Raw genomic sequence first — 18,577 nt, 5'->3', positions numbered from 1 at the left:
AAATTATCAAATTATTAAAAATATACAAAATTTTGAAAATATTATAGGTGCATGTAACCAAGTTGCTTTGGTCTAGTGGTATAGGAGCTCCAGCTGGAGTGTCCACCCCTGAGTTCGAGCATTGGCTACTGCGGAATTTACATATGGGCTGCAGCATCCGAGACCGAAGACCGTTATACGGTGAGCCACATGGTGACGCCCTGGCAGCGTCTTTGCTCACTTCGGTCTCTAGTCTGGACCACTTCGATGGGACCAGGATACTCGATTAGCAAAAAAAAGAATCCCAATGTGCAAAGGTCCTTGAAAATCTCGAAAGAATGTTCTCTGAGCTACTAAACCTTTCAATGTTCAAAAGCAAAAAGCTAAACTCCGTTGACATCTTTCTTATACATATTACTCGACACAAAGATACAAACAGATATAAATGTGATTGTTGTAGTACAAATCTCAACTTTTTCTTTTAGAAAAAATCACCGTACAAACTTGCTGCATGCGTAAGCGTGACTATATATTTGAGCCAAAATATGTATTTTGCTCAAAATGTGAAAAAAGAATAGTAGTAAAAGCTTGGATTCTATAACTGATTCATTTAAGTCAAAAAGTCAATTTTTTTTTGGTTCTTCTAATTAACTGCTTAAACATTAAAAGGAAGGAGGGCAGAAGTGTATTTACAGAGAAAGGAGGAGGACATTTTGGTCTGACCGAGTCAATAGAGAGAGGGATTCGTCTCCAGCCAATGACTCCTAATTTGGTATATTCCTTGTAACGGCGTTTTGTTCTTCATTCACCCTAAAAAAACCAGAAAATTTGGTAAAATTTAATCTCTATCTCTCTCAATTCTCTGTCAAGACTCAAAACTCTTAACCTTTTTTTGTATGCGTTTAAGCCTCTGATCGTATCTGATCCCCAAAGGTTTGCTGCAAGGACAATAAAAGAAGAGAATCGATCCTCTGTTTTCTGGTAATTGAGCATTCAAATGGGAAGCTGCGTCTCTAAGGTATTCTATTACATTAACCAAACGAAACCGAAACCCTTGTTCTGCTATTGTCTTTTTTGTCGCATCAATATTTGTTTGTTTATGAGATGATATGAAATAAAAATAAGACCCTTTTGGTTTCATGCAAACGTAGAACAAAGGAGACGATGATACAATCCATAACGTTGATTTTTCTGGTGGCAATGTTCATCTCATAACCACCAAAGAGAGCTGGGATGATAAATTAGCTGAAGCTGGCCGTGATGGCAAAATCGTAATTTTCTCCTTTATTCTCAATTCTTATGAAGTATCCTTTGTGTGTCTAATGATGGCAAAATCGTAATTCTCTCTCGTTTTAAACAAACAGGTGATTGCAAACTTCAGCGCGACATGGTGTGGTCCATGTAAGATGTTGGCAACGTTTTACGTTGAGCTCTCTGAGAAGCACCCTTCCCTTATGTTCCTTCTTGTTGATGTTGATGAACTCTGCGTAAGTTGTTTACCAACCCATCCATAGCTCTTTTCAGATTCTCTTCTTAAATTAAATCTCAAATGTTTTTGTTTAAAATTGTGCAGGATTTTAGCTCATCGTGGGACATAAAGGCAACACCAACCTTCTTTTTTCTAAAGAATGGTCAGAAAATAGGCAAGCTTGTCGGAGCTAACAAGCCTGAGCTACAGAAGAAGGTTACTTCCATCATTGACTCTCTACCTCAAAGTCCACAGCAGCCTTGACTCAACCTTTCTATGTTGCTTGTGTAGCAAGTATCAAAAACTCTTTCTTCTTATCAATGTATGTAAAATGCCAAAAATTTTATTAAAAAACACTGTGTGTTAGTTCATCACTAAATATAATATTGAATCATCTCTATGTACAATTTCATCTGTGATTAGTTTTAACAGATTATAAAATCCAAAAGCACTTTGACTTGAGTTTTTTTTTTCAATTATTAGATACCTTCAATAATATAATAATTTGTTCTCTATCAAAACAATTCCTTCACTCTTCTAACAAGATCTCATCAAATCAAATTATTAAATAGGTTTCTTTGGTCAAAAACAGATCAATATTAAATTCATATTCATATGTTTCATACACTTACATGTAATCTAACTTTGATAATTAGATTTATAAACATTTTGTTTTGTTAATAGATAGAAACGAATATACATGTTGAGAAAGAAGCGACCACAAGACACATTAGATCATGTATACCTTCTAAACATCAAATATATTTCCCATCTAATAGCATTAGGTTCTTCTACAAAAGTCTATGTGGCTTGGCTGAGGATTGAACGAGGCGGCCTGGCGTATGCGAAGTTGGTAAAAGGGTTGGCCTTAGGATCCGACCTTGGACTGTTTGCTGGAGAGTCCAACACAGACATATCAGTCCAACACTTGTCAAAATTCGCTATGCATTGCCTTCCAGATACTTCCGGCTTAAAACTTGGCTTCACTTCTCTAGCTTCCAGCTTCTTCCAGTTTATTCCCTTGAACCATTTATGCTCTTTTATCTCCCCTGCTCCTCTCGGTCCACTTCCAAGTCTCCTCTCTGGCTCTTTTTGTAGAAGCTATACATTCAACACAAAGTCATGATCAGATTTGGTCAGCTACAATGCCAATTCAAAGTACATGAAGATAAATAGATGAATGAAACATTGGTCTGGTCTCAAAAAATTTGGAAATATTTTATATAAGCAAAAAATCTAATATAGAAAAAAAATTATAAAAGTTCTTAATAAATGTTTATAGTCTTGTAGATGATTGTACTTACCCCTTTTAACAAAGCATGAGCTTCGGTAGACAGAAACTGTGGAAGTTTAATCTTGTCCTTCACTATTTTCTGCTGTATCTTTCCTTTGCTCCCCATAAACGGTGGCTGAGCACAAAACAAAAAATGGCATCACACACAAAACATATAAGTTATGAACTAAACAAAGACCAAGACTACATTAGGCTTTTGTCTTACCTTTCCAGTGAGCATCTCATAGAGAAGAATCCCAACGCTCCACCAATCAGCAGCTTTATCATGTCCTTTTCCTCTAACGATTTCAGGTGCCATATACTCAGTAGTCCCACACATTGAGTTTGACCTTGTGTTCTCTTCAAACTCCTTAGCCAAACCAAAATCAGTTAACATCACATGGCCGTCTACGTCCATGAGTATGTTTTCAGGTTTGAGATCTCTATGCATTATTCCATTCTCATGGAGATGAGAAACCGCAGAGACTATCTCTGCAGCGTAGACACGAGCCAAGTCCTCTCTGTCAAAGAAAAATAAAACTAGTTAAGCCTTGAAGAATTATAGTGAAACTCCAAAAAAAATAGCAAAGAAGCCAAACCTGAAAAGCCCTTGGTGATAGAGCTGGAAGAAGAGATGGCCTCCGTTTATAAAGTCAAGCACAAGGTAGAGCCTGTACTTAGTCTGCATACAAAAAAAGAGTATGTATTAATTATATAGAAGGTAAAGCCACTACGTACGATGCAAAGTGTTAGAAGTGATGATTAGTACCTGGAAAGAGTATTTAAGTTGAACAATGAAAGGATGATCAATCTTGGTTAGGATGTCACGCTCAGCTTTCATGTACTCAGCATGGTTCTTCTCCATGATCTTGTCTTTTCTCATGACCTTCATAGCGAATATCTCGGAGGTGTCCTTCTTCCTCACCTGGAACACTTTCCCAAACGCACCTTGCCCCACAACCTTCAAAACTTCGAAGTCTTCAATGCCTACTTCACCTGAGACCTCTGCCACATCTCCTTCTGGAGCTTTCTCACTGTCTAAGTCAACGATGGAAGAAGGGCCAACTAAAGAGTGGGAGCGAGTGTGGACAACAGCAGGCTCGTCGAAAACAACATCACTGGACTCTTGAGGGAGTGGACCAAAGACATCAGAGAAGTCAAGGTCAACGTTATCTTTCAGTGGAGGGGTGATTGTTAAACACATGTGTTTCTGTAGCGGTTTCACGTTCTTGCAGGCAACAGGACACTCAGAGCAAACCATATTTTCTAATCCACAGAGAAAAGACGTTCACCAGCTTTGGTTAGGGTCTCGTGCCAATGGAGTTAACGAGACTGAGAATAAACAAACCAATATCAAGGAGGAGAAGGTCTTCTTGTTTCCCTAGTTGAAGGAAACAGTGTGTGTTGATGCACAAGTGTCCAATTGCCATAAAAGTGGTGTAGAAGCTCTGCAGTTGATGAATTTTATTACAAGTTTTAGAGATAAAAGAAAATCTTGAAGTACAGATAGGATTTTGACAAGACTTATCAAAAGAATAACAAATGGAAAGATTCCTTTTTGATTTACCAAAAAGATAAGATTAAGGAAACTTGGCACCGACGGAATATCATTACATGATCCTCTCACTCAAAATAAATTATTTATTTAAAGAAAGCCCTAATCTAATCTAATCTAATTTAATCACCTGGAGACGTGATCGAAGTAAATTCTAGAAGAAAAACAATTTCAAAAAAACAACAAAAATCAATATGATTCAGATAGAGTCACAAGTTAGGGAAAAACACATGAAAATATCAAACAAATCCAGTTTTGCAGAAAAAACATATGACCTAAAACGTAAAAGGTTTCTTGTCGTAGAAACAACGCATGAACTTGAATATTTCATATCCAGAAACCAAAAAGGAATATAAACTCTGCGGTATGGGAGGAAAGTCAAAGAGATAGAGAAGAATATTACCAGAGAGAGAAGAAGAAGAAGCCCGAGGAAGGATGAGATGAGGCGGAACAGTGAATTTAAAAGGAATAATAATTAGGTTATGCCCCCAAACCTTCTAGGAAAAGGTTTCAGGTGGCTCCTTTGTTATTTCCTTTTTATTACAGAACAAGCAAACTTGCGAAGCATCGTGGATCAAGGGGTTAGTATACGTGTACTGCCTTCATTGGGCGAAAGTTTAAAGTTGTTAAACGCGGCGGAGGTTTTTTTGAATATTTAATTATTTATTAACATCAATTATTTGTCTATTTTTTTTATTAAGAAATTGTTTGTCTATTTCCATAAATCCAACTCAAGTGGGATGTATTTTGGAAAATAGTTTAATTTTTCTTTATTTAAATCACATGTTTTTCAAGCAAAATGGTAGTACTGATCATAAACCCCTTAATATATTTCAAAGCATATACAATCATATCACAAACACATTGTGGATTATAAGCACAAAACACTAAACCACATGATTAAGCTGTTGAGGCTTACCACTTGTAAAGCTTCTACATACTTCTACAGTCAATATTTAGCCAATCAGGCTTTGATGACCTTTGTTTGTTCATTTTTATTACATTTCCTCTTGTTACGTTCAAGTTTTACAAAAGCCAGCACTTAGTGGCTTTAAACTTTTTTTAGTTACAGTCAACTTCTTAAAGCCTAAAGTTTTATAAGCAAAATGTTTTTAAAAGCCACAGTCACAACAGATGTAAACAATCGCAGCCTAAATCGTTATTCAACAATTATTCAATGATTTATGAAAGCCATATCAAACATTATGCTTAGAAAGTTTAACAACTTCATTTAGATAAAATATTTCGAGAGACATACAATTTTCTTAAATATGGATCAAGCAGCTCATTTCTTAAAATAGGTTTTAATATTATATAAGAGACATTAGGTTCTCACATATGCTGAAGGAATGATGGGGGAGGTCTCACGTATGTGAAGTTGGTAAAAGGGTTGGCCTTAGGATCCGAGCTTGGACTGTTTGCTGGAGAATCCAACACAGACATTTCAGTCCAGCACTTGTCAAAATTCGCTATGCACTGTCTTCCAGATATCTCCGGCTTAAAACTTGGCTTCACTTCTCTTGCCTCCAGTTTCTTCCAGTTCATTCCCTTGAACCATTTGTGCTCTTTTATCTCCCCTGCTCCGCTTGGTCCACTCCCAAGTCTCCTCTCTGGCTCTTTTTGCAGCAGCTATATATACATTCATACAAGAAGTCAAGATCAAATTTGGTCAGATACAATGCTTTATAGTACTATGAAGATGATGATACTTACCCCTTTCAGCAAGGAATGAGCCTCACTGGACAGAAACTGCGGAAGTTTGATCTTGTCCTTCACAATTTTCTGCTCTATCTTTCCTCTGCTCCCCATAAACGGTGGCTGCAAATAGAACAAGCAAAATGGCATCACACAACACATTCATATCATTTAATTAAATACCAGGCATGAATGAGTCTTCTTACCTTTCCTGTGAGCATCTCATAGAGAAGAATCCCAACGCTCCACCAATCAGCAGCCTTATCATGACCTTTTCCTTTAACAATTTCAGGTGCCATATACTCAGTAGTTCCACACATGGAGTTTGATCTTGTGTTCTCTTCAAACTCCTTTGCTAAACCAAAATCAGTTAGCATCACATGGCCATCAACGTCCATGAGAATGTTTTCAGGTTTGAGATCCCTATGCATTATCCCTTTCTCGTGGAGATGAGAAACTGCAGAGATGATCTCTGCAGTGTACACACGAGCCAATTCCTCCCTGTGAAAAAAACCATAGAACTAGTCAAGCCTTGCATAGCTTTGGTGAAACTCCAAAACTAAGTGAAAATAGGAATGAAGCCAAACCTGAACAGTCCTTGATGATAGAGCTGGAAGAAAAGATGACCTCCGTTTATAAAGTCGAGCACAAGATACAGCCTGTACTTAGTCTGCACACAAACAAGGATATGTATAAGCTCTGAGTTAATCATTGATGAAGTAAAACTAGTAAGTTGCAGAGTGATGATTAGTACCTGAAAAGAGTATTTAAGTTGAACAATGAAGGGATGATCAATCTTGGTTAAAATATCGCGCTCAGCTTTCATGTACTCAGCATGGTTCTTCTCCATGATCTTATCTTTTCTCATGACCTTCATGGCGAATATCTCAGACGTCTCCTTCTTTTTCACCTGATACACTTTCCCAAACGCACCTTTCCCTACAACCTTCATAACCTCAAAATCATCAAGACCAACCACACCAGGGACCTTCACCACCACATCTTTCTCCGGAGATCCATCGCTGTCAGTGTCGTCAGTACCAGAGAAAGGTGACGATTCACGTTCAACACACTCCACCAAGTCAACAGAGTCCTCAGTCTCTAGTAAGGTAAGCTTGCTGAGCTTGAAAGAATGACTCCCGATCGAAGACGGTCCAACCAAAGAGTGGGAACGAGTGTGGATAACAGCAGGCTCGTCGAAGGCAACGTCTCCGGCCTCTTCAGGGAGTGGGCCAAACACATCAGAGAAATCAAGCTCAACGTCATCTTTCAATAAAGACACTTGTGGGCTGAGAGACAAATATTGCTGCTTGTGGGTTTTGTTGGGGACAGTAAGGTGGGAGGAGACCATAGCTTACAACCAAAAAATAAACAACAGAGAACCGCTGAGAAAGCTTCACCAGAAGGGGGTTAATGCGGAGAAAACTGACTAAAACGACAGCGGATCTGGAGAATAGTGGCGATAGGCAATCCAATAACGAGTTGAAGAAGCTCTAGTTGTTTCCCGTTGTTAAGGAAACATTCGATGCTGCAGTAGTGCGCAAATGCCATGAAGGTTTTATAAGCTCTGCACAAAAAAACATCAAAAGTTCACAACTTTAGAGTCTATACCACATGAACCGATAAGAGAACAAGATATAGGCACGTTCAGTGATAAATTAACTCCAACACAAATGCGAAAAGAATGAATTTTTTCACTACAATCATGAATAAACCCCAATTCTTGATTACAACCCTAGATAGATTCTAGAACCCTAAATTTCCCCAGGAGAAAAAAGGAATTCAATTTCAATAAAATCAGATCTAGTGAAAGCAAATTGAGATCTAACAAGGAGAGGGCAGAGAGAGAGAGATGATTTACCAGAGAGGATGGTTGAGGAAGGAGACGACAATGGGAACGAAGACGAGGTGAGGATTTTAATAGAGATAGATCCAGGGAGAGAACACGTGGTCCTATCTTATTGGGCGAATGTTGACCAAGTAGTTAATTCTGCGGCGGAGGATTTTTCGGCTTCTTTTATTTGTGGTTGTGGGCTGATTTTAACTAAGCCCATAGTAAGACATAATACGAATATTCCAAAGTATTATTCTGGTGTTTATATTTGTTTAATTATTTTAAAAAACATCTATCCGCGGATTTGGATTTTGGATCTAATTTGTAATTAGGTGTAGACCCGGTTCATATAAGAGCTTCTAGTATCCACCAATTTTTCTTAACCTACGTTTTTTTTTTTGAAAAAATGTTAAATTGTATTCCTCCGAGACAACGTTTTTACATATAGTGTAACTTCAAAACTAAAATGCAATTTTTTTACTACTACTCTTATTTAAAATGTTTATCTAGTACCAAACTCCATTCTCAACCCTTCATCGATCTTGTGTCTCCTTGGTGTCGAATGGTAGATAGTCTGTTTCTCACATTCTTGTCAATGATTTTTATTAACAGAGTGTGTAGAAGTTGCATTTCTCCATATTTTATGTGGTTTCTCTCCTTCCAAATTGAATGAACAGTCGCCTTAAATGTGTATCTCAACAAGAATAGCTTCGCACGATCTTGCCTTTGATCAAGCAGGAGTGCTACAATATCCTCCCAGCTTTCCGTATATCTTGTTTGGAGCAGCCTTCTCATCAGCTTTTGCCATATCTGACTCGAAAAAGAGCAGGAGTAGAACAAATGATTTCTTGTCTCCACTTCTTGCTTACACAGCACACATATAGGTTCTTTACCTAAGTTAACAAAGATGTAGGATCGTTCTCTTCCCATCACAACAAAAAATTACTCAGCCCAAAAGGTTTATAATTTTGAGTTCTAATAAAAGAATGGTATTGTGTTCAAAAAAACCAAAAAATAATAAAATAAAAGAATGGTACGGTCACAATTGCCCTATACACAACCACCACACCAGCCTGTTCAGGCCTTGTTTTTAAAAAAGACTTGTGCAACATAATTTTATTACCTTGCGCAGTGTAACAGCGAAGGTCATCATGATCCATACTTCAACTACTATTAGCTTAACTGCGTTTGGTAGTGTCCAAATCAATAACCTTTGCAAAGAAATCAAGACAGAAACAAGACATAATCACTGTTTAATATGTATACTATTTCCAGAGGTGTGTTACATTGTCCTCTCAACCACACCAGATTTTTCTTTTGCATCAACAAAGAATTATAACAATACTTCAAATCTATTTTTATTTGAAGAATAATTTTTTTTATCAAGTACAACCCCAAACAAATCCAGAGAACAAATCAACAAATCAAAACCCTTCAAGACTAGTTCTCCTACCACTGCCCGAAGACAATCTCCGTACCTCCTCCCTACTCATCTCCAACGACGAACACACTCTTGCCGGGAACACCAACCCCCGTCCCCTTGTAGGCGAAACTGACGGTCGTCCTGCTGGTGGCGACGGCGAAAAACTAGACCTCGGCGGCGCTGCTACCCCCGGTGTCCAAACAATAGTGTTGAGACTGCTTGATCTTCCCATATGTTTCCTCGCCGCGACAGGTGCTGGCTCCCGTAACGGGAACCTACAAGAGTACTTCATGTCCTGTATAACCTTGAGCTGCTCAACAATATTCCTCATGGTTGGACGCTCTGATGGCTCCACCTGCAAACACCTCTGCGCTATGTCCGCTATGCTCCTCGCTGCTTTCGCCGGAAACCGACCTTTGAGCTGAGGATCCATTATAAGAGAGAGTCTGCAGTCGTCTGATAGAAAAGCTTTGCTCCATTTCACTAAGTTTCTTTCTTCTTTAGGGTATGAACCGTCCATGTTTCTCCGACCAGTTAACATCTCAAGCAGAACTATCCCGTAGCTCCACACGTTGCTCTTTGGTGTCAAAACCCCTCTCTCTAGTGTCTCTACTGAGAGGTTAGCTAGTGCTGAACTGTTAGAGGTCTCTGTCTCGGGAGTGTTGCCTACGCAACCGTATCCAGATAGCTTGGCGCTGAAGTCTTTATCTACTTGGATGTTAGCCGTTGAAAACTCATTGTACATCGCCTGTTCACCAAGAAGACAAAAGATCTCAGTAACAAGCATGGTCCTAAAAATCGGTTTAGCAAATTCATGTTAACCAAAACGATTTTCTTAAAATCCGATTTATAAGACTCAAATCGGTTTAAATCATTCTAAATATGTTTAAATCGATCTAAATTAGTCTAAATCTGTTAAATCAAGTAATCATGTTAGTACAAATTCACAAAATTGTCTCATTTTGTTTGTTTATATATATATATAAATATATATCTAAATTTAATAATTCATCAAAACAATTTTAGAATTAAACCCAAAAACTAAAATAACTTATATAAATGTAAAATATATCTAAAATAAATCAATGATTTGTTAAGGCCTAGACCCAATTAGTGATTTTTTGAACATTGGTCACAAGTAACTAATAGTTTTGACAATGTTGTTGTGTTTTGTTGTGTGTGTACCTGAAAGGGTCCTTCTTCGTGTAAGAAGGTTAGACCCTGAGCTGCGCATAGAGCAATCTTCATTCTAGTGTTCCAATCAAGCGGAGGACCATCTGATCTCCCGTGTAGCAACCGGTCCAAGCTTCCAAGAGCAAGCCTCTCGTAGACCAACATTCTCGTGTCAGATCCTTCACGTGCGTGATAGCCTAACAGTTTACAAAGATTCTGGTGTTGCAGCGACGCCAATGTGTTCACTTCATTAGTAAACTCCCTAATACTCTGCACAATAGTAACGACTAACGAATAGTAAGAACACAAACAAACACATTATATTGTAACATAACAATGTTTTATTTACCTGAGTTATTACATTAAGGCGCACAACAGTTGCTTCGACCTTCTTTAAACTCGAAGTTGAAGCAGCCTCGTCACCAAAGGAAGCCATGTACATAACAGACGAAAGACCTTCGGAGACACATCTGTCTGTAGCAAAGGCACTACAAGCAGACACTACTTCATCGTACGAGAAGCTTCTTACAGACACACTAGGCGGCAAAGGCAAAGGTCCAGAGACAGCAGATGATGATAACCTCCCGCTGCTTCCGTTAAACGATTTAAAACTCCCCCAGTTCTTCAACGAAGAGCCAGTTCTAGGAGACGGTAACGGAAGTGGTTGTGGAATAGTTTCTTGCTCCTCGTGGCTAAGCAAATCCCTCTCAGCTACACCGTGAATGCTCGAAGGAGCAGACATCACTCTCGTCCTGCTGCTGCTCATCTCGACATTACTAGGCTTCGCTCTAGTTCTGAAACTCGGAGGAGCGGACTGTAGATTACGGCTTGGAACCTTGGGTGGTGGCTCCGGTAAAGCAATTGGTTTGCGGCTTTCTTCGAGATCTAACCGTTTCATAGAGACAGAGCCACGTTTCTTCTTGCCTTTCAAAGGGAAACACCCTAAAACCATCTTTACTGATCCAAAGGGCACTGATAACTGAAGACTATACTAACAATTTCACCTGAAAATGATTCAAAAAAAAACAAAACGTTTTTTTTTTTTTAGCAACAGAGACAAAGATTGTTTTTTCTTACAAAACCAGATCAGTTTATGCATGTTTTAGATAAATTGTCTTAATAAAAACAATGAGCTGAAAAAAAACAAAAACTGGATTATATCTCCTCATACAGATCTACATAAACTCTAATTGTGTCAGTGGAACAGCTAAAGATGCAATAAATATCTAAGACACGCGTTTAAAATGACGACATCCACTAGATTAATAGGACAACAGACTCAGGAAACTACATAAACGAAAGTTCGCATTATCATTGGATATTTTAATTTCTAAATTTAAAATTTTCACTGAAACAAATCACAATCTGTTCATGAGAAAGTTCGTTATCCGATCGTAAAAAAAAAAAAAAGAACGTCAGATTCGATCTAGATGAGAGAGATTTGTTCAAACCTGGAAGGGACAATAACTGAAGAAGATTCTCTGGAGACGAAACTGAAACTGCAGCAAGAGAGGAAGAGAGAGGGGCGAAAAATGAAATCGAAAATTTCTAAAACTCGGGTTTTTTTAGGAAAGTGAGAGAGAGAGATGTGGGACCCAAAAGAGGGCAGTAGTCAAAGTTCAAACCAAAGCAGATGATGTCCTAAATAATATTATTTTAATTTAATTTTAATTCCTCATCCCTACAACTCTGTTTGGAATTTTATCACTTTACTTTCATATTATTCCTCTTTCACCCCTTTACTTTTTGTTCTCTTCTTTCTAAACCTCGTCACGATTATCATCATATACAAATACTGTAATAAATACCACTACAAATAAATTATTTTACAAAATAGAGATACTCTCCATATTTCCATCTTATGACAGCTCCAACAAAGATTTAAAATATCTACTTTTCAAAATACTTGTGTAGTATGGCCTTTTATTACATCTGTTATTTTTCATGAGTCTAAAAACTCATTTTAAGTCACTAGACATGGACGGTCTATTTTTCTGACTATGTATTTCAGAAGAAAATTTCGTTTCTAATTAATGATTTAATATAATGTATACATCAAAATTTTTTTAAAAAAATCAAAGTTTCCAGTAAAGCGACATCTCAGTCAAACTTGGAAAACTAATCTTATTTGCTTGTTCAATAAGAATAGGCAGCATCTAAATGGGGTTTTGTTTTCTGGTCAAATGGCTAATTAAGTTGTTGATTCTTATATCGTCACCGTTCATTTAGATCACATTCATATATACGGTTGATATCTGGTCATCATTTTGGAAATTTAAAATAAATAATATACAAAAGGAAAATTATTTGCTCAAAAAAAAAAAAAAAACAAAAGGAAAATTTTAGAAAAAGATTAAGCACACGCGCTGCGCACGAGTGCGATGGAATTTAAACTGTGTGGAGGGTCCTTCTCAACCTTTTCATCACTCTTCTTCTACTTCACTGAATTTACAGTAGCCATCGTCATCATCATATTTTTTTCGCTAAAGTATTTGAATAGATTTTCTTTTGTAAACTGTGTATTTGAAAAGATTATTCATCGTAATAAGTTTATTTAACTTGCATGTATTGAGCGACGACCTCTAGGCGTGCAGCAGATAGATGTGAAGTTACTGAAATCTCCGTGCATGTCGTCGTGGCGTTTCGTAATTTAATGAGTGATTAGCGTGTCGTTTTGTGTAGAGAAAAACGGCATGGATTTCACATTAGAACCCGTTGTTCAGCCTAAGCCCAATATGGAAAACGTTTAAAGAACATATAAAAGGTCAATTAGTTCCTTAATCTTCTGCTTTAGTGTAGCAACAGTATTTACAAGTGTCGCCTTATTATTTCTGTTTACCAATCAAGAAGAGAACAAGTATTAGAAAGAAGTAAACGACTCCTATTAGTTAGAAAACCAAAAAAAAAAACACTCTTTAAGTTGGAGAAGTTTTGAAGGAGAGGAAAAAGCCAAGAGATGGTGCATCCTTTGGTTGATAGAGCCACAAGCGATATGCTTATTGGTCCTGACTGGGCCATGAACCTTGAGATATGTGACATGCTTAATCATGAGCCTGGGTAACACCCTTTTCAGTATTTACTGTTCCCATGATCTGTGATCTAAAAGGAATCTCTTTTGTTGGGTTATGCATTTGTGTTGGTTATTGGATTTATGTATTGTTCACATTTAGATTTGATGCTTCTTGGTTCTATACCGAACTTTTTTGTTCTTTTGGCTTTTATGATAAGTGATTGTGTATATGTAGGCAATATAGAGAAGTTGTGAGTGGAGTAAAGAAAAGGCTCGCTAGTAGGACTACCAAGGTTCAGCTTTTGGCTCTTACTGTAAGTTCCATTTGCAATTTGTTTGAGGGCTCATGATTCATGTTTTCGGTTTGGTTTTGGTTTGGCTTGGTTTAGTTTGGTTTAGCGATTTGAAGAATTATGGATACAAATATAGACTTTAGATGAATACTTGTTATTCTTAGTTTAATATATTTCATGAGAAAATAAAAATAAATTCGGATTGTTTTCATTGTAGTTGCTGGAGACAATGATCAACAATTGTGGGGAACTCATTCACATGCAACTTGCTGAGAAGGACATTCTTCATAAGATGGTGAAGATGGTCAAAAGGAAGGTTAATCTTGATTCTTTGTAACCATTATTTTTATCCGTTAACATTTTCTTGCGTGACACCAAACTTATTATGTTCTTTGTTACACTTATAGCCTAACATCCAAGTGAAGGAGAAGATATTGATACTTATAGATACTTGGCAAGAGAGCTTCTCAGGTCCTCAAGGAAGACATCCACAATATTATGCAGCATACCAAGAATTGTTGGTATGTTATCGTTTTGGCTGAAACATGCTCATCTAAATAGAACCGTTACATGTTTCAAATTCTAGGAAGATTTCGTTTAAATTCTTTATCTATTTTTCAGCGTGCAGGAATTGTATTCCCTCAAAGACCTCCTCAACCCACAGTTAGTTCAGGACAAACTGGTCCCTCGACAATGTATAATCAGAATGCTCGTAACGCTAGACAAGAAGCTAATGATACTTCCACAGAGTCAGAGTTTCCTACTTTGAGGTGTTTATCTTTAATTATTGCCCCTTGTTTTATAAGAATACTGAAAATTAATTAGAGACTATTTATAAAATAGCACTTTCTTTTTTGTTTTGTTTTGAAGTCTGACAGAAATTCAAAATGCAAAAGGGATTATGGATGTCTTAGCTGAAATGTTGAACGCAATAGATGAAAACAACAAAGAGGTATATAACAGTTTGGTAACATTGAATTAACCATTTGGATAATTTGTTTTTCTTTTACCCATTTGTAGGGACTTAAACAAGAGGTTATTGTAGATCTTGTTAGCCAATGTCGCACCTATAAACAAAGAGTAGTACACCTTGTAAACTCTACATCGTAAGGACCTAAAATTTTACCTATATATATTGATGAATATGTGATTTCTATACCCGTTTTGGTTCATGTTTCAGAGATGAATCGTTGCTTTGCCAAGGCCTAGCCTTAAATGATGATTTGCAGCGGTTACTTGCGAAGCACGAATCCATCGCTTCTGGAAACCCTACGCCAGTAAAGGGAGAAAAATCTAAAAAAGAAGTTGCTAAGGAGGCAAATCAGATCATAGTTGTTGGATCAAGGTAAGAATCAGCTCCAGTTATGAAATGTTTTATTTCTCTAAGGAAGCATTTAAAAGAAGAACGATACTTGTGCAGCAAGTTACATTCTAAAATGTTTTGAATTTTTTTCAGCAGTGAAACGAAAGATGGTAGTATTGTGGCTGATGCACCAAATGGTCCAAAGATAGATCTTCTTAGTGGAGATGACTTTGAGACACCGAATGGAGAAAACTCACTGGCACTTGTTCCTCTTGGACCTGCACAACCAAGTAGTCCTGTACCAACACCAGATAACTCCATGGTCTTAATCGACATGTTATCAGATAATAACTGCGAGAGCTCTACTCCAACTTCGAGTCCACACTCGCATAATCAGATGGTGCAACAACAAAACTACTCAAATGGATTTGGACAAGGGTCATCTGGTCCTGTCTGGAATCTCCATATTACCCAGCAACCATCTTCTCCTGCATATGGAAACCAAAACCAACCCTTTTCACCTACCTTTAGCCCGCCCATCTCACCGCACTATGGTATTCATCTAAAACTCTGCTTAATATCAGTGTTCTAAAGATCGGTTTATGCCCTGACTATGAGCAAAATGGTCATAAGCGAAACTATTTTCCTAAAACGATTTAAAAATCGGTTTAGGTGGTGTTTAAGCGCCAGCTTATGCGCTAATCATCTATAATACTGATACACCTAATTATAGCTTAATTTTTTTTTGAAAATTGTTTAATATATAACCGTGTGCATTATCTGGGGCTAATCTTGATTGACTTATTGCTATAAGGTGGACAAAACAACAATGCGTTAGCACTACCACCACCACCATGGGAAGCTCAATCTCCAAGCTCTAGTCCTCACTACTCTCCTACTCACCCGATGCAAGTGACTCAAGTTGTCATCACCACGCACACTCATCAACCGCTAGGTTACAACCCTCAAGGTGGCTCTCCTTATGCTATCAACAACAACAATAACATGTTCGGTATGCTTCCCCCTCCAATGACAGGAGGCCACATGCAACCCTTAGGCCATCATAATCCTGCTGCCATGTACGGAGGCTACGGAGGACAGCCTCAGCCACCACAACAGTATTTTGGAGAACAACAAATGTACGGAGGCTATGGAGGACAACCTCAGCTATCACAAGAGCAGCTTGTAGAACAACAAATGTATGGAATGTCACTTCAAGACAATGGAGCCAGCAATGCCAACCCCTACCAAGTGTCTTCTCATCCTTCGGGTCTTAATTATCAGCAACCAATGATGAAACCTGTGAACAAGAAACCAGAGGACAAGTTGTTTGGAGATCTTGTTGAACTCTCCAAGTCAAAGAAACCTACTGAACGAGCCGGTAGTATGTAAAACCCCACTGTTTCACCATTTTTCATAGAGTTTTCAATTTTAATGTTGACTTTATACAATTTCTTAGAAAATAATTCTGAAATTTTCCTTTTGTCGCGAAAAGTGAATAATATCATCATTTTCATTGGATATATTGTTGTTATTTCAACTGGATGAAAATGCAAACTGATTGAGATTAACTTGAACAAAATACAACATACAAGTGAAAACATCACACAACTTTTTTAATGTACTATCCTTTGTGATAATATCAATGAATGCTAACTTTTGTTTTCCCACCATGACCTTTACCATTTCTTTACACATGAAACAAATTGGGAAAAAAAAGAGATAAACACACAAAAGAAAGAATGCAATAGGGTTGGGTTGGGAAAATGGTTCAACCTATCCAAGCCTCGATTCTAGCACACGGAGATATCTTTATAACATCAGGCGGATCAACAGTAATGTTCAAACACAGAACCAGAGCTACACATCATGTTTTCATCTGCAAAGACGAAGGATTAAAGTCAGCAAAGAACATGAGATTTGCAAGACTTCCCAGATCCAATCATTGTTTCTAAACATACATTGTGATTGAAGTGAAAAACGTGTGTCTTGGTGCCGTTTCTTGAACTTCTGTTGCATCATTTGAATTTTAAAATTTGAATGAACTTTTGCAAAGATTTAAAAAGTTCATCACAAGTAGTAGATCGACCATGACAAACATGGTTATATATAGGTATAATTAGTAATTAGTCTAATTACTAGTGTATGATCCTTTACATCCGAGTTTACTATAATTTCTTTGTGACTTGTAGTTTCAGTACAGAGTAACGAGACAGAGTTACTACTAAATGATTCATGAATGTGTTTTTATGAGCTAAGTAGTTACGTCATTGCGCGAGTTGTCTATAATTAAATCCATAAACTCTTTCAACCTTGACTTGTTGACTGTGTGTTGTGGCTTTTTTTTTACCGTGATTGCATCGTTCCACTACTTTTTAATTTGCAATTGTCTCATTAAATAATCATTAAAGGACATGAACATAAAGCGAACAGTTCATATGTTTGAATAACATCAAAGGCCAAATCAAAAGTGAGCTGAAAAGATCACACGCTTGCCTTTTCTCTCTCTCTCAAACTTCTGAATCTCAAGTTTGAGAAACACACAGAATTTCGATGATGAGGAAGACGCTGACCATACTTGAAGAGCTCATCTTCGTGCTGATGAGCCTAGCCTCAGCGATCACGACAGCTCTCCGGACGTCGCCTTCTTTCTCCGCCGGATCTTCCACCACCTACTCACCTTTGATGACCAACCGTGTCACCTTCGCCCCACAGTTTTTTCTTTGAAATTTCACTATTATCATTATATGTATGTTATTGTGTATATACCGCTTGAAATACAAACTTTAATAATTGTATGTGTTTGTGATACACTTGGGTACTAAAAACAGAAAAATTGTAATTTCACTATTTGTATTGACTCATTTATATAGCAAACACATCCATGTATAAATACAAGTATAACAACGTAGAGGATGAGATGATATCAAGATTCATGAGTGATCAAATTCAACAAAATCTATTTTGGGTTGGGTTTTTTTTTACGGTTATAGTTAGGATTGTTTGTTTATAATGAAGTATGTTATCTTAAATGTTTGAAAGAATTTACATTATAGTTCCGGTTAAGTTTTGTCTTTTTCGATTTATAAAAACAATTTGACCAGACTTATTTCTTCTATTCTTTTTATTATTGGATCCGTATTGCTTTGACTATTGAATGTAGCTAACTTTTTATTTGACCCATTCAATGGAGAGTCTCTACTCTAGAAGGAGTTTTTAAGTCACGGTCTTTAGTCTTTGACAAACTCAACTCCTCATCAATCCTCTTCCTCTCACATCGATGACTAAAAAACACACAAGATAAAATAGAAAATTTCAGCATATGAGTGATTATGAGAGGAGTGATTCTGAAGACATTCACTTTGAAGCCACGTTTAGCCATGAACTCTCACATTTCTTTATAGCAAAAGATAAATATTCAATGCAAGTATAAAAACGTAGATGATTCATGAGTGATTTTTTATGGTTTATACATATCTTAAATGTTTGAAGGAATTTACATTCTATATGGTTTCAGTTCGTTTTGATTTTTTCGAAATCTAAAGAACAGTTTGACCAAACTTATTTTTTT

The 18,577-nt window shown here is 37.2% G+C and overlaps 5 protein-coding genes across 7 annotated transcripts; 2 read left to right on the top strand and 3 right to left on the bottom strand.

Annotated features, from left to right (window-relative positions):
* The first annotated feature begins 786 nt into the window (after positions 1-786).
* Positions 787-1,904, top strand: LOC106427930 (thioredoxin H9). The gene is made up of 4 exons (XM_013868651.3): positions 787-997; positions 1,131-1,250; positions 1,344-1,466; positions 1,553-1,904. The coding sequence occupies exons 1-4, from the start codon at positions 977-979 to the stop codon at positions 1,709-1,711; spliced, it is 423 nt and encodes a 140-aa protein (XP_013724105.2). The 5' UTR covers positions 787-976; the 3' UTR covers positions 1,712-1,904.
* A 2-nt stretch (positions 1,905-1,906) lies between these two features.
* On the bottom strand, positions 1,907-4,930 carry LOC106427929 (serine/threonine-protein kinase AtPK2/AtPK19-like). 2 transcript variants are annotated; one of them, XM_048759879.1, is made up of 6 exons: positions 4,069-4,150; positions 3,490-3,986; positions 3,320-3,402; positions 2,947-3,241; positions 2,752-2,856; positions 1,907-2,548 (listed from the first exon to the last, which is right to left on the bottom strand). In XM_048759879.1, the coding sequence occupies exons 1-6, from the start codon at positions 4,148-4,150 to the stop codon at positions 2,249-2,251; spliced, it is 1,362 nt and encodes a 453-aa protein (XP_048615836.1). In that variant the 3' UTR covers positions 1,907-2,248. The 2 variants fall into 2 exon arrangements, with proteins under 2 accessions (XP_048615836.1, XP_048615812.1); XM_048759855.1 differs by adding an exon at positions 4,679-4,930 and having other exon boundaries at positions 1,918-2,548; positions 3,490-4,168.
* Positions 4,931-5,481: 551 nt separating this feature from the next.
* Positions 5,482-8,021, bottom strand: LOC125575573 (serine/threonine-protein kinase AtPK1/AtPK6-like). Its single transcript, XM_048759821.1, has 6 exons — positions 7,832-8,021; positions 6,725-7,537; positions 6,558-6,640; positions 6,177-6,471; positions 5,989-6,093; positions 5,482-5,904 (listed from the first exon to the last, which is right to left on the bottom strand). The coding sequence occupies exons 2-6, from the start codon at positions 7,319-7,321 to the stop codon at positions 5,608-5,610; spliced, it is 1,377 nt and encodes a 458-aa protein (XP_048615778.1). The 5' UTR covers positions 7,322-7,537; positions 7,832-8,021; the 3' UTR covers positions 5,482-5,607.
* A 1,009-nt stretch (positions 8,022-9,030) lies between these two features.
* Positions 9,031-12,085, bottom strand: LOC125575572 (probable serine/threonine-protein kinase PBL1). Its single transcript, XM_048759782.1, has 4 exons — positions 11,852-12,085; positions 10,750-11,404; positions 10,413-10,670; positions 9,031-9,975 (listed from the first exon to the last, which is right to left on the bottom strand). Exons 2-4 carry the CDS (start codon positions 11,350-11,352, stop codon positions 9,229-9,231), a joined length of 1,608 nt encoding a protein of 535 aa, XP_048615739.1. The 5' UTR covers positions 11,353-11,404; positions 11,852-12,085; the 3' UTR covers positions 9,031-9,228.
* A 1,195-nt stretch (positions 12,086-13,280) lies between these two features.
* LOC106427900 (TOM1-like protein 8) lies at positions 13,281-17,817 on the top strand. Of its 2 annotated transcripts, none has more exons than XM_013868618.3 (10): positions 13,281-13,457; positions 13,646-13,724; positions 13,921-14,019; positions 14,111-14,224; positions 14,325-14,473; positions 14,574-14,655; positions 14,724-14,809; positions 14,884-15,048; positions 15,163-15,560; positions 15,821-17,817. In XM_013868618.3, the coding sequence occupies exons 1-10, from the start codon at positions 13,357-13,359 to the stop codon at positions 16,396-16,398; spliced, it is 1,851 nt and encodes a 616-aa protein (XP_013724072.1). In that variant the 5' UTR covers positions 13,281-13,356; the 3' UTR covers positions 16,399-17,817. The 2 variants fall into 2 exon arrangements, with proteins under 2 accessions (XP_013724072.1, XP_022545266.1); XM_022689545.2 differs by having other exon boundaries at positions 15,160-15,560.
* The last annotated feature ends 760 nt before the right edge of the window (positions 17,818-18,577 follow it).

This window comes from Brassica napus, chromosome A1 (assembly GCF_020379485.1).
Source record: "Brassica napus cultivar Da-Ae chromosome A1, Da-Ae, whole genome shotgun sequence".
NCBI lineage: Eukaryota > Viridiplantae > Streptophyta > Magnoliopsida > Brassicales > Brassicaceae > Brassica > Brassica napus.
This window is presented reverse-complemented; position numbering and strand designations above follow the sequence as displayed.

Bases quoted from the DNA above. Each gene is read 5' to 3' on its own strand.
- LOC106427929 (XM_048759879.1), bottom strand. From the start codon at position 4,150: ATGGCAATTGGACACTTGTGCATCAACACACACTGTTTCCTTCAACTA. The intron at 3,987-4,068 runs GTTTGTTTATTC...TCTGTGGATTAG, and splicing joins CCTTCTCCTCCTTGATATTG to AAAATATGGTTTGCTCTGAG. The intron at 3,242-3,319 runs GTTTGGCTTCTT...TTTCTTTGACAG, and splicing joins TATCACCAAGGGCTTTTCAG to AGAGGACTTGGCTCGTGTCT.
- LOC106427900 (XM_022689545.2), top strand. From the start codon at position 13,357: ATGGTGCATCCTTTGGTTGATAGAGCCACAAGCGATATGCTTATTGGT. The intron at 13,458-13,645 runs GTAACACCCTTT...GTGTATATGTAG, and splicing joins ATGCTTAATCATGAGCCTGG to GCAATATAGAGAAGTTGTGA. The intron at 14,225-14,324 runs GTATGTTATCGT...TCTATTTTTCAG, and splicing joins CAGCATACCAAGAATTGTTG to CGTGCAGGAATTGTATTCCC.
- LOC125575573 (XM_048759821.1), bottom strand. From the start codon at position 7,321: ATGGTCTCCTCCCACCTTACTGTCCCCAACAAAACCCACAAGCAGCAA. The intron at 6,641-6,724 runs GTACTAATCATC...GTTTGTGTGCAG, and splicing joins AACTTAAATACTCTTTTCAG to ACTAAGTACAGGCTGTATCT. The intron at 6,472-6,557 runs GTTTGGCTTCAT...TTTTTTTCACAG, and splicing joins TATCATCAAGGACTGTTCAG to GGAGGAATTGGCTCGTGTGT.
- LOC125575572 (XM_048759782.1), bottom strand. From the start codon at position 11,352: ATGGTTTTAGGGTGTTTCCCTTTGAAAGGCAAGAAGAAACGTGGCTCT. The intron at 10,671-10,749 runs GTAAATAAAACA...ACTATTGTGCAG, and splicing joins GCCTTAATGTAATAACTCAG to AGTATTAGGGAGTTTACTAA. The intron at 9,976-10,412 runs GTACACACACAA...CTTGGTGAACAG, and splicing joins ACGAAGAAGGACCCTTTCAG to GCGATGTACAATGAGTTTTC.
- LOC106427930 (XM_013868651.3), top strand. From the start codon at position 977: ATGGGAAGCTGCGTCTCTAAG. The intron at 1,251-1,343 runs GTAATTTTCTCC...TTAAACAAACAG, and splicing joins CTGGCCGTGATGGCAAAATC to GTGATTGCAAACTTCAGCGC. The intron at 1,467-1,552 runs GTAAGTTGTTTA...AAAATTGTGCAG, and splicing joins TTGATGTTGATGAACTCTGC to GATTTTAGCTCATCGTGGGA.